Here is a 13,826-nt window from a genome sequence, read left to right as displayed (position 1 = left end):
CTCCCCCCCGTCCCCTCTTCTGCCCCTCACAGTTCTCTGATGCCTCAGTGACTTCTTGTAATACTAATCATATCTTGTACTGCTTTTTTACGACTTAAAAAGTTATGGCTGCTCTGTTTTCAAGTAATCATATTTAAAAAAAAACACACACTTTTCTACACTACACTCTCCAGCTTGTTTTCGCCCTCTCTCCATTCTGCCTGTGTTTATTAAGACGCACCTTGTCGTGTACGTTTATGCGCTCTCGCTGCTGACACACTACCCACACTTCACTGACAGGTCTGCGCCGTCGCCTGTCCTTTCTGATCTTCGGTTTGAATTTATGAGCAAATTGTTTCTGGCAGACAAACAACAGGGTTCAGAAGAAACACCCGATCCAGGCTCTGCTTTGGAAATGATCTCACATTCCAAAGGATCCATGCAGGTTGTGTTTGTTCGGTTCCACGTTTTGGATAGGAGAATGTTTTACCTCGGTTGTGTGTGATATCAGGAGACACTAAGCAGTAAACAAATAGCTTTACTTTTAAATATCTTATCACTTCATCTCGTTCCATTCCTCCGTGTGGCGTCCCGTGATTCTGCGTCTTCTCCTGTGTGTTGCTGTTTAAAGGCAAAAAAATAAATAAATAAATAAACCGCCCCTGAAACAACAGATTCCCACAGTCATGATCCATTTCAAACTGATACTCTCACACTACATTACACGGCCGAAGATAGAGATTATAGGACCCCAGCTGAAATCAGTAGGCTGTAAAGGTGTGAGCCTGGCCTTTGCGCTCTCGGCAAATGGCACAGATGCTGCCGTTTGGTGCTTTTTACTGTACAGTGGAGTGTGTGTGCGTGTGCGTTGTGTGTTTGTGAATGCACTATTTAAACCATGGTGCTACAAAAAGACCTCATCAGTCTTGAGTCAGAATCAGGGACCTGTTTATCGTGTTTCGGTGTGATTGTCGGCACTTTTTTTAATCCGCTTCGGTTGTGTCATTTCATTAGCTGTGGCTACGTTTCAGAATTAGCCGTCGCTGTTAATGTTTTGATTGAGGAATGTGAAGAGTTGTGATTGTTTCAGGGTGTGCAGGTCTGATCCTGAGAGGGTCATTTTGAGCTTTCAGAAGAGCTTCATGAAGGCGGTGCCAGTTTCTGGGTTGTTTTGTTGCTGGTTTTTAATATTTTAGAAACACCAGAACTCATTCAGCTTTCTGCTGAAGATGAAAAGATGGGTTCCTTCTTCCTCCAGAGGCATCCGAGGGAAAATGTTGACTTCTGGTTAAAAGTTTGCAAACACTCAGCAAAATTATCATTTTCTTTTGTGAGCTTTTAATGCTTTTATTTTTTTTTTATTTTTTACTTTTTAGGATAACTTAACAAAAAAAACAGGTTTGGGGGCATAAGTTTGCATTTATTGTGGATTTTTTTTTAAACCACACATGATCAAAACAACACAGATAGGCTCAAAAACTAAAGTATTGGTAATTGTCCCTTAATAAATAACACTTTGACCACAAGCATTTTGCAGTCTATTTCGACTTTCATTGGACTGCATGTCGGTTGGTTTCCTGCCATAGACTTGGATTTTAAGCATAGCTTATATATTTTCAGTACTGTTGAGATGAGGACCTTTTCAAAAATTTAATATTTACCGGCGTAAAAAAAAATAAAAAAAAAAAAATATATATATATATATATATATATATATATAGTGGAGTTTGAGAAAAGCCACAATGAATTTAAATTTGTGTTCCTGCTTTCTCTTTTCTAATTCATTGAAGTTTTATCTTGTATTATGGGTCAGCCCAAGTGAAGAATGGTTGAAATAAGTCTTTAAAAGTCCAGCACAAATATGCTGATACGTGTAAAACTCTGAACTAAACATTCTTCTTAGGGGGGAAAAAGTATTGATGTAAAAAAAAAAAAAAGAAAAGTGTGGGTGTTATTCGATGCTGGTGACACCTGGTATGTCTCGCTGACTTGTTGTTTTGAACGTAACCCAGCGATCCCCTGGGTTTAAACAGTTCCTCTGAAACTCCTCACATCTGTCTCTTCCTTCGCTGCGTTTATACAAATCTCTGCAAATCATCATCTGGTTCTGAATGTGCACAATCTGTCGGCATACGACAATGTTTTCGGCGCGAGGAGCCGCAACCGCGTCGGGTTTAAACTAGCTAAACTAAGATGTTGACAAACGAGGAGAAGATGGAGAACACATGCACTAAAATAGAGATGTGGAATCATTGCTGGGTCTTTCACCACATTTAGATAATCCGGATGTCTTGTGGATTATCTAACATCCGGTAAATAAAGTCCTCCGGATTAGATTAGATATGGATATCTAAAAACAAACATACAAACAAACAAACATATTTATCAGGTTTAGGTGAAATTAGCCTTTTCCCAAGCAGCCCTCAGTTCAAGACCCATAAAACTTGATATACAGGGTCACAAAATGATGTTTTTTTTCTTTTTCAATGCTAGAATTAATTATAAGTCTGTATATTTTTTGTGCAAACAGGGTGTTGTATAAATGTGTGAGATTAGACAACATGTCACTGCTGTTAGTTTGACATAAATCTGAAAAAAGAAGAAAAAAAAAAAGATATGCCCCACAGCAGGTCATAATGTTCTGTTCCTATACTTAACTACTATTTACTTCCACCTTGCACTACATCTGAAAGTGAATGCTTAGTTTAGAAATGAGCAGATGGGGGTGCAGAAAGATTTTGCAGGTGGCTCCGTCGCCTGAATCGAAACCTCCGTCCCTGAGTTGTTCCCTCTCTCCTCTCTGAGGGGAGTGAAGACAAATCAGTGACGCATTTAGAAAAGAAACCGGAAACAGGCTGTAGACGATGAGTAGATTCACCCATTATGTGCTGTAAATGTCGATCATTTCATTGTTTTTCTTTATTGCATTTCATTTAAAAAAAATGAATATGATTATTAAGATTTAAAAATACTGTAGTATCAGAAGAGAGTCGTTTTTTTTCCCCTTGCTACACATAGGACATACTTGTGAATGATGAGGTTGATGTAAAACTTGTAAAAAAAATAAAATAAAATAAAAAAATGGCAAAACGGTTAAAAAGCAAAATAAAAATGCTGAAAATAATGTTGGGGAGGGGGGAAATAATCTGTTACCAGTCAGAGGCCAAGGTAAAGGACTCTCATTTCTTTGTGTTTTTATTTTTTTATTAGCAACTTATCACTGTGTGATATTTTGTACATCATATAAAGCTGTATTCCAACAATTTCCTCTAACTACAAGGGATAAGAGACCTGCTTTTTATTGATTTTGTCTTATATATTTTTTAACTGCATTCTGGCTTGTATCAAATGACTCTTTTTGTTTACAGGGGTCGCCTGTTGTATGTCATTAAGGAAGAAAAGATGAAAAATTAAAATTTTGTACAGTGAAATAAGAACAGTCTCTGCGTGTTACACAGAAGGTTATGTTGACGTTGATGTTTTACAATGGAGAGCGGTGATCAGAAATTAACCTGGATTTCTGCAGGGTATTAATTTTTTTTATTGCTTCTTGTATTCATTAATTTAATTTTACATTCTGATAAAAAAAAAAAAAAAAAGTTTGGCTACACTTATTTCTTGAACCATTGCTGAGAAAAATGAGAAAACTCAAAAGAATCCATGTGAGAACTACAAAGAAACCTAGATTTATAGTCCTTCTGCAGACATTTCTAAACAAAAGAAAGTTCCAAGATGATCAAGTTATTATGCATGAAAGCATGAAAGAATAACCAAACTCAAAACTGGTTCAGATGTCAAGAGACATTCCAGGAACGGCCGAGGCTCCATGAACAGCCATGGCGTTTGCATGGACTGAAAGTGCGCTAAAAGGTAAAAAAAAAAAAAAGAGTGAAAGGAACTAAAACGTGTGAATAAATAGGTTCTGGTGAGCACCTAAAAATGAAAATGAGACTTGAGAAAACCATTGTTCACCATCATGCATCACGGATGGAGTCATACAGAAGGACCACCTTCCATTTCTTTAATCTCAGCTGAGCAGCTGAAAACAAAACATGTTTAGCCGTGGGTGAAGTGAATTAATGTTAATTTATTACTTTAATAACTCCAGGAATGGCTTTCCCAAGGCACTTACCTCAAAACTATTACAGTAAAGTCAAGGACTAGTTGTTACTGAGTCCATTCCTGGAAACCAACATAAGAAGTCTAACAAGTTTTTTTTTCTTTCGTTTGATTTTTTTGTTTTTCCAAGAAGAGTAATCAAATATCCAGCTAGAATCACATCAGAAACTGGTTAATGGCTTCAGAAAGCACGCAACCGGAGAGAAACATGCATTTAATACACGTTTAAAATAAAGTGTGAAACACATCTGCATGCTGTCAACAACTAGTCACAATTTAGCTCCACATGCTCATTCCTACCTGATGTTAGCAACGTGCACAGACGGACATAATGTCTTATATATGTGGCTTAAATGTTTACATCTCCAACCGCACAAAACGGTGCCCTCTAGTGGTGAACGGAAGAAGTAGTACATGATCACATGCAGCAGCTGTCACTTTGAAGTCTTCTATCGCAAAGCCACCTAAACAGGACTTTGTTTGGTTTCACTTTTCTTACTAGAACTGAAAGCTTGAGCACCGGAACAATGTTATAGATTAAACAAGTGGCTCTGAGAGGGAAAACACGTTGCTGTTTTCAACACCCGATGCTTTTCCAAATTACAAAACTTCTGGTAGATGATTAGATAACCACCGAGTAGCCGTCGCCATGGTGATAACTGCTCACCAAGCCTCGTTTCTGTTCAGTTCTGTTTACAACAAGCCATCGTCCCCCGGCGTTCCCTGCCCACTGAGATTGTTCTAATGAAATTTGATAACAAATTAGGATGTAAACAACTCTGCAAGCAGGCGTGGTTTTCTGCCTGCTGCGGTCTGCGAAAGGTGCGTCTGATCAACAGAAGAGAAAGACGACGGCGCGGGAGCGCAACTTTGCGGAGGGACGGAAAGTGGCTATTGGAAGTTGGGAGCAGGATGAGGAAGTGATGGGGAGGGTGTTTGGAGCACGGAGCTGCCCCCTCGCCTCAGGCGGTGTAAGAGGATCTGTGCTGACCTCGTCTGAGGGACGGAGCAAGCCAAATAACCCTAAACCGTGGAAGGAGAGAAAAGAGGAAAGGGAGGGCAGGGGGGGGCGGGGGGGGAAATGTTGAGAGTTTAGAGTCAGAAGGTGGAACTTACTGGAAGTTTATTGGCTTCAGGTGGTGTCAGTCACGTTACTTCCTCCTTTGCTGTGGTGAGAGGGCAGGAGGAAGGGTAGGAGGGAGGTACCCTCACATCAGCCAGCTCTGTGTCTCTGCTTTTCTCGCACAAAAAGAAGCCTGCACTTGGGTTTGAAAGTGAAACAGGGCAAGACTTGTAAAAAGGAGTGCAGCCTCTTGGCCTTTTTCATTCTCACGGTTTCCTGTTCAAGGAAGCCATTTTGTTACCCAGCCCTGGAGCAGATCACTTGTACAAAGTTTGCCATTGTTTTTTCTCGCTCCCCTGCTCTGGCCCACGGCTGGGGGAGTTTCACGGCTGGCTTTGGACTTTCTACCCTGCAGAGCAACATCTTTGGAGCGAGCCGAGCCGAAGGAGGAAGGTGGAGGTGGAACAACAGCAATGGTGGGAGGGGGGGGCAGATCTTTCTCCCTTTCGGTGCGTCTTTTTCTCATGCCTGTCATGCTTGAAGAATGACAGAAGTCAGACGACGTGAAACGAGCGCCTGAAAGGACGTGAAACTGCTTCCTGGATAAGAATTTCTTCCTCGCTCCTCTGGAGGGAGGCAGACCAACGACTCAGGGGGGAACAGGGACTCTCTGCTCAGTGTGTGGACACCCATATTCCCTCTCTCCCAACAGGACAGTTTGAATGAGTGTGGCTTTTCGCAGAACCCACTCCACTTCGCCAGGGTGTGTGCTTGTCTCTGTGTATGCTTAGAGCTTCACGGGGAGAGTCAGTGGACTCTGAATGGCTAACGCAAGCCCCTGCATGCCCTCAGGGGCAATGTCCCAGGTCTTCTTCCCCCCAGTAGGGGCCTCCCCACCCGGCTCAGCAGTGATGCAGACGGGACCCCCCATATCCATGCCCTCTATGCCTCCTCAGGCTCCTTTTCCAATGGTGGACCCGACAGCAGGACACGTTGGGATGACGATGCCCTCAATGATCTGCAATCCAGACGGGGTGTCCTTCATCATCCAAATTGGCCTGACCAGGGAATCCGTCCTGCTGCCCCAGACTGCCGACCTGGCGTATGTGAAGCAGGTGGCCTGCTCCATTGTTGATACCAAGGTAAGACATGGGAACACCAGAGAGGGGAAGTTTGCATGTGAAACGAGTGATTCTTGAGTGATTCTTTTTTCTTTTTTTTTCACTGTCAGTTTTGAAACAACAAAAAAGTAAGGATATGTACAAAAGTCTGAATAATGGTAGAAATTCCAACATTTCTTCTGCAAGGAAGAAAGCTTTGCATCCGCGGTGGGTTTGTGAAGCAGGCAGAGCGGGCGTTTGATGGGTTTCGTCCAGCTGTTTACCCATGGGGCCACACATGTGCTGCACAGGAAGTCGCTGTTTATAGGAACACAGCAAAATCACTTGTGACCTTTATGTAAACTGCCTCCTCATTACAAAAAATGATCTGCAGGTGCTTCTCAATACATTAGAATATCGTCAAAGGTTATTCTATGTCAGTAATTATTAAACAAAACAAACCTTGATATTATTTTTATGGGAGCATTTCACTTTAGGATTTTGAATACAAAAATATCCCATTGAATAAACACAACATGTCCATGTACTGTGCAGTAAATGCATTGGCCACCTGGTTGGGGTCTCTTTTGCAGGAATTACTGCGTAAATGTGGTGTGACATGATTAGCTCCTGTTGTTTCTGGTTCAGGGCTGGCTCAAGTCAAGGAAAGGGACAGCTGCTGCTGCTGTCCTGGATTAAGTATAAATGTGGTGGCTCTGGACGCTCCGGCTCCTGCTGCAGTTTAAGTCTGGAGAATCTCCCTCAAATCCCGAATGGTTTTTACTTCACAATTCTCTCAAAACTGTGACTAACTACTCTTACTGTGTTTCCATCCTCACCTTTTCCCTCCACTCAACTTTCTGTTAATATGCAAAGATTCGGCTTTCTGTAAGCAGCTAGTTTCTGTAGCAATGCCCTTCTTAAGGAGGGAGTCAAGGACTACAGACCCATTCGATGAACTGGAAATTTACTTTGGAACCTCAGAAACGCACCTTATAAATCAATCACATAATGACAGGCGTCTGAAAGCCTTTATTTCTGTTAAGATATTTTCCCACTTACAAGTACTAAAAATAAGAAATTTGAAATTACAAACAGTAGATCAAACCATTAGAATAAACACATTTAAAACAGAAACATGGACTGAACAAAAAAGTGTGTTTAATGCTTAGAGGTTGTTTTTATTCTGACAAGCGGGCCTCGTTTGAACGTATGTTCTAATTTACTGAAAGTCAGCCGTCTTCCCCATCACTGTGTGGGCCTTTTATGAGAAAACGAGGCAAAATGTTATTTATTTGTGGTACGTATTAATAAAATCTTCCAGGAATCTCAATTTTGGGGTTTAATCAACCTCTGAATCATAGCCCTCAAAATGAATGGTTCACCTCTTGTGAGTGAATTAACCACAAGCCAGTGAATCTGTAGTTTCATGAGATGTACGTCAAAAGAAGGCCAATGTTCTCTCTTTGGAAGCATTATTTGTGGTTTGTTGTCGTTTGGCTTTCTGAAGGTGTGGACTGCTTTCTTATAATGAGTTTATTATGGTTTTCCACTTCTAAAGTTGAAGGGGAAAAAAAAAATCCCTTTTACTTTGTGCACAGAGAAAGTTTTGCATTTCAAGCCACATGAAGCCAGTTTTTGATGAATTCTTCAGTCATTTAGTTTTTCCAGTCAGTTATTAACTTCTACAATGAAATTTCCAGATGTCGAAGGATATCCCGTCATTCACTGATTTAGTGTAAATATTTTAACAACAAATGATTAAATTATTAGACGACACTGGAAGGTTTTTCATAATGGTAATTTGAATGTTTGGTGGCTGTAAAGTGAAGTTTTCAAACCTTTTGAAACCTTTTTTGTTTTGGCGGTGATGCATCATTACCACATGTCAACCCTGGTGGTGGCAGCATAATGCTGAGGGTCTCTTGGAGGAGTGAAGACGCAGGCGGACCCCCACAGCCTTCAGCTTCATCTCAAATAAACAACCAGATATTTGAAACTTCTGCAAAACTGCGCGCGTTGAACAGAAAACCAATTCCCACATCGAAGCTGATTTTGACAGAAAGACAGCAGGCTAAGGTAAAAAAAAATGGTTTACAAATCTAAAATAAAACACATGTGCACTTTGTGTAAGGGCCCACCTTTTTACCATGCGATCATCTACTGTAAAAGAACTCTGATTTTTTGTGTTCAAGACACAGATTGTGGTCTATTGATGAAATGCCAGGGCTCCTCGTCCTCGCTCATGCGCTTTATTAAAATGACATGCACAATTTTTCATTTTCACTTGGAAGCTCAAAACTTCAAAACACCGACGCAGAGGCAAGAGTTGGCAGTGACAACCCCTGTGCAACAGGAAACAATGCGTGTTTTTGGAAATCTACTCTTCATTTAAGAGCCGGCGGCACGCATGGCAGCCAAACCGTTTCCAGGACGCATAACAGTTGGAAGGCTCAGCGGTTCATATCGGTTTTAATCCATAGCTCAGGCTGGCAGGTGACAATCAGCTGATTGCCCAGGGCTCGCCAAGAGAAGCTCTGCTAAGCTCACAGCAAATGTGCATTTTCCAGGAAGCAGTGGCAGTTCTCTCCAACCAGCATTAGCCGCCGTGCTAATCGGTTATTTTGTTTCTCTGCGGCAGGCTTTGTTCTAGCTTGCAGTGTCGGTGTTTCCCTGTCGTGCACCTGCATGTTCCCCCGCCTATGGTTAACAAGTCTAAACGTACAGCTGCGCATCGCATTGTGTTGTGCTATGTTATGTCCAGCTCACTTCAGCTTCAGTCTTCCTCTTTTTTTTGCATTTCCCCTGCACATGTGTTTCAATAAATTACTGGTTCTCTCCACCTAATTCCCTTTTTTTTTTTTTAAACTGTTATCGGACAAAAATCTATTTTTCAAAAGTCTAATACTCTGTAGTCATAAGTTCACTTTTTTTTGCCATATTTGGTCATACTGCTAACAGTCACTAACTTCAGTGTATTTTGTTGTGAGCTCATTTTGAAGTCAGTGCAAATTAGCACGTATTTGTGAAGTGGAGGGAAAATAAAAATCTGAACCGTATGACATACAAACAATAGCTGTTTGTTAGAGTGGCCCAGTCAAAGTCCACTCTGGCTGAGCGTAAGCTACTCTGACAAGAAGAGGGTGTAAAAAAGTTAGTCTACAGGTGGAAATAAAGACGTTATGTAGCTGTACCTGCAGTGAAAGAGATTTCTACGCAGCATTGACTCAGAGAGGCTGAGTACAGATCTACGCCAATGTGTTGGGTTTTTTTTCACATCAAAATTAAGCACTTTTGTTTGGTGCTGGTTGATGATATAAAATCCTACCCCAAAATCTGTTTGTTGTTGAATCATAGCAAAATATGTAAAGGTTCAAGCACCATGAACCCTTTTTGTTAAGAGGTCGGCAAAATCGAAGATTGTTTAAAACTTAAAACCAGAATCATGTAGTTAGTTTTTTTTTTTTTCAGTTTTGGTATATTTTTGTGGAATATCTGAATACAATTTCAGCAACAGAATGACGTTATTGGTATAAGATTATCTTTTGTTTCTCAGGCATCATTTTAATTACTGTTTTCTGTTTAAAGGTTCGTGTCCTAAACACGGTCAGGGACTCATTTGAAAATTTTATATAAAGTTACTCTACAGAGGATGACAAACTTTTGCCCAAAGGAAGAAAAAAAACAGTTACTTTTACCCAATCTCCATGGGGATTCAGAGCTGAAACATGAACTGCTGTCAAGGTGCGTCGGAGCCTGCAGTGGGAGTAGTGAAGTATGAAAACTACGGTGTTGGATGAGTTTGTATGGTCCTTCTTCAGCAGCTCCACACTGTGACAAACTGCTGTCAGGAATCGACGCGACCACAAAGGGCAGGAAGGAAGTAGGTGGGGGTCAAGAGCATGGTTGACCCTGCTGTGGGGTCACATTGGGGCTGATAAGTTACCAGCTTCAACCGGGTAAAGTTTATCTGCACAGCCCCTGATAAAGTGTTTTCTGACAATCATGCTGCAGGTAGGTGTCAAACGGACCCTCAATCACACTGATAAATGTGTAGGTAAATAAATTTACTGGTGGTTCTCAGGGGAAACCGCCGCCAAAAATGGTAGGAAATTACTACACAATCCCAAACTGATGACAGAATAACCCAGAATGATGGCAGAGCGCAGATCCTGCTCACAATGTGGTTTCTTGAAACACAGAAAAGAAAATATGGGTCTATTTGCTGCCGTGCTGACTGTTGGTCAGGTGTGGTGTCTTATGATTAATCAACGGGGATCAAGGGGGTTTGAGGACGGCGGCAAGCTCACAGCAACACACACACACATTCACAGCTCAGCAGCTTCCCTGGCAGATCGAGCAGTCGTGAAAGAAAGAAAGTAAACTCATAGAGAAAAGCACTATAAGTGTTGCATCTGCATCAAAACAATGAGAAATTATTAATAGAAAAAAAATACAATTAAAGATAACTTTTTTTTTTAATGCTCACATGCCAGATGACAAGCTGGGCAACATTTGTCAGTCATAAAAATCTGCATGTCTTAGCAGTTGTCTTGCTTTCATTGAAGCTGTTACAAGGCTGTATTTTTTTTATTGTTTACATAAAGGCGCCAATATTTGTTTGATTTAATTGCCAAAAAGAATTTCGCAATGCAGTGATCAAAGAGGGGATTATTGTGAAATTTACAACACTGACGCAAATCACTCGTAACTGTGCCGGTGATGCACATTACGCCGTCATCCCGGGAGTCGGGCTTTGTACGACTTTGGGCTCAACAAACAGGTTCCCTAAGCAACATCGCCTCAGGTCTCTGCTGCATCTCTTAACGTTAACCACAAGCAAGGCTGTGTTTTACTTCGTATGGAAGATGTTTTCTCGCAAAGCGCACAAACGTCACGTTGTTTGAGTGTTTTACCTTCAAACTGACTTAAAATTGCAGAATATACAATTCTGTGAACAAGCTTTCCCAAATACATTTAAGCTTTTCTTTAGTGGAAGACATTTGTATTTGTCGTCTTATGAGAAACAACAGAAAAAATAATCGAACGATCTCAGAGAAGTGCTATCGATTGCAAGCAACTAAGCATGTTACATGTTAATAATGATGAAAATGTCTTTCATGGGGATCCATTAGAGCATGACTGCAGAGAGGCCTGCTCCAGCCTGGGCTTCCCTTAGTTTAGTAAAACAGCGCGAGACTCTGAAGAAGTGAAAGTAAACAACCAAAATGCTGACGAGTTGCATGTATGAAAACACACAAGTTGTTTTTTTTCTTTCTTTTTTTTTTTTAAACAAAAACAGTGACTTGGAAAACTGTAAGAGCCTTTAAATCTCAATTTTATTTCATCTGCTTTCTATCACAGACATATGTTAAGTGGTTTTCTTTGGTAATTGAGATTTATTTTTGGTTCTGTCTTGGTAAGTGAGCCCCTCACTGTATCAGACACACCCTCAGTAAAGCAGCCGCTGCATTTAGTCGATTGGGCTCCATCCATATAAAAGGTTTGCTCTTCATATGTTATATAGGACATAACATTTTAAATGCTTAGATCCACCAGTATTCAATGTGTCATGTTCTGTGTAGTCGTCATTGTTATTATTGGCAATGTAACTAAGTCATGTGGAAAAAAACAACAACAAAAAAACAGCACACTCTGCAACAGCCTGAGTTTTCTTTTGAGTTTGGGTATTTAACATAATTATTATGTAGAACGTTAAATGCAGTTTCTTGAAGGAAAAAAATAGGACACCCCAACATTTATTCCCAGTTGAACTGGTAAAAAAACACACACGCGCGCACACACGCAAAAAAAAAAAAAAAAAAGCATGTAGGGTTTTATTACATTTCTTCTTAGAGCTGATTTTACCATCCTCTCCTGGTTTCTGCCAACCAATGCAAAACTCTTACGTTTGGAAAGTAACCCCTACATGAAATGGGCCCATTTCTATTTCTATGTTCTACTGTCTATTTAAGGCAATTAACAGCTATTTAATGACATGTAGGGTGATTACACTCACCCACCATGGTTATATTTAAGCTATTTGCTTGTTAGGTTAAAGTTATTACTTGTTCAGTCCATATGGGTCAGAGATTACATTGAAACTCAGTGAAACCTGTGCTGCGTGACCAACAAACCGTGGCTTTCTTGTTGCTCAAAGGTCCATCCTTGGTCTCTCTGGCTGAACTTTCCGCACATATTAACGTGAATTCGTCAGGCTTTTTATCTAGGAAGCGGCATTCATGAGCGGCGATGACCCACTGCAATAATATTTAGACTAATCCCTTAGTCCAAAACGACTGCGTTCAACTTGAAGAATTTTATGTTTTTGTTTTGCAGAAAACTAAAAATACCCACTCTCAAACGAAAAGATGTATTAAGCAGGATCTTTCCAAAGCTGTTTATCCCAAGTCACAAACGCATGCGGTCGAGAGCCCTCCGAAATCCCCTAAGTACAAAACTCCTGCCCTGTTTGGAGCTCGCAGCTTTAGTTGGGGAAAGTTGGACAATAGACGGTTTTGTCCTGGCCCTGCCAACCGAGTGTGACACAAGAGCTGGACTGCGTGTTTTCATGCATGAATACCTCCGTTTGGAGGGGTTGTTGGAGGCTTGTTGAAGGTAGCTGGGTGTCTGCTACCCCACCCCGCGGTCATCCTCACCATCCCAGAAAGGGTGACTCATCTGCTCTGTTTATTCACAGGATCCCTTCTTGTGTTCCGTTGACACATTTTCCATTCACTCCACGGCCGAGGAGCAACACTCTGCCTCGACTCGCTTTATTTCATGACGCTCTCCCGACCGTGGTGCTGCTCTCTACGTTCGCTTCTAGAAACTAGAGGTGCTCTGCCTTTTACAGGACCGGACATCCTCTTCATTCCTAAAGTCCATTTTGGCTGCGTCCCACTCACTCCACTCACTGTTGATCCAACACAAACTGTTGGCGGACACAGAGGTCTGTCTTCATTTGACAATAAAGCGCCACTAATGCAATCTATCCCTCAATGAGCCCCAGCATAATTTGATGGAAATTAGTTTATCTTCTTTACTATTTCATCCTGTTCTTCTTGTTATTCTAATTCTCTTCATAATTGAAATCCTTTCCTAAGGGTACTTAAGATAAAACACCACTCCTCTTCCTCCTCCTCCACGTTTTACTACTCCTCTTCTTTCGTAACCTCCTTCGTTAATATCCTCACCTTATCTTCTCACCCCCTCTGCTCCCCTTAAAACAACTTCCTTGCTCGCTGTGACTCATCCTTCGCTCCTTGATCCATCAAAACGTCTTACCTGCTTATTTTTTTTGGCATCTGCTTCTCCTTTCTCAACACCTAATATTTTCTGCAATTTGTTGATCTTCTTTTAAGAAGTGCTTTGGAGGAGTGAACACGTGGAATGATTCATACTCTTGCCTGATTATATTGTGAGCGCCAAAGGAAACAAGATTCGAAACAAGATTGCCTTCCAAAAATATCTTGGTACTTCATGATTTTGTCATGTTACGACATATATTTCTGGAATTTACTTTTTTTTTTTTCGGATAGACTAACACAACAAGGTAGCGCACA

At 41.0% G+C, this 13,826-nt stretch overlaps 1 protein-coding gene across 2 annotated transcripts in view; it reads left to right on the top strand.

Moving 5' to 3' along the window:
• The first annotated feature begins 4,759 nt into the window (after positions 1 to 4,759).
• prkd2 (protein kinase D2) overlaps positions 4,760 to 13,826 on the top strand; it is a 51,961-nt gene continuing 42,894 nt past the window's right edge. For both annotated transcript variants that reach the window (XM_015042900.1, XM_015042899.1), the window contains exon 1: positions 4,760 to 6,303. In XM_015042900.1, the coding sequence (XP_014898386.1) occupies positions 5,983 to 6,303 (321 nt within the window). In that variant the 5' untranslated portion in view covers positions 4,760 to 5,982. The remainder of the gene's footprint in view (positions 6,304 to 13,826) is intronic.

This window comes from Poecilia latipinna, unplaced genomic scaffold, assembly GCF_001443285.1.
Source record: "Poecilia latipinna isolate Pla-1442-1.1 unplaced genomic scaffold, P_latipinna-1.0 Scaffold607, whole genome shotgun sequence".
NCBI lineage: Eukaryota > Metazoa > Chordata > Actinopteri > Cyprinodontiformes > Poeciliidae > Poecilia > Poecilia latipinna.
Note: the sequence above shows the minus strand (reverse complement) of the source record. Positions and strands in the feature narration are given on the sequence as shown.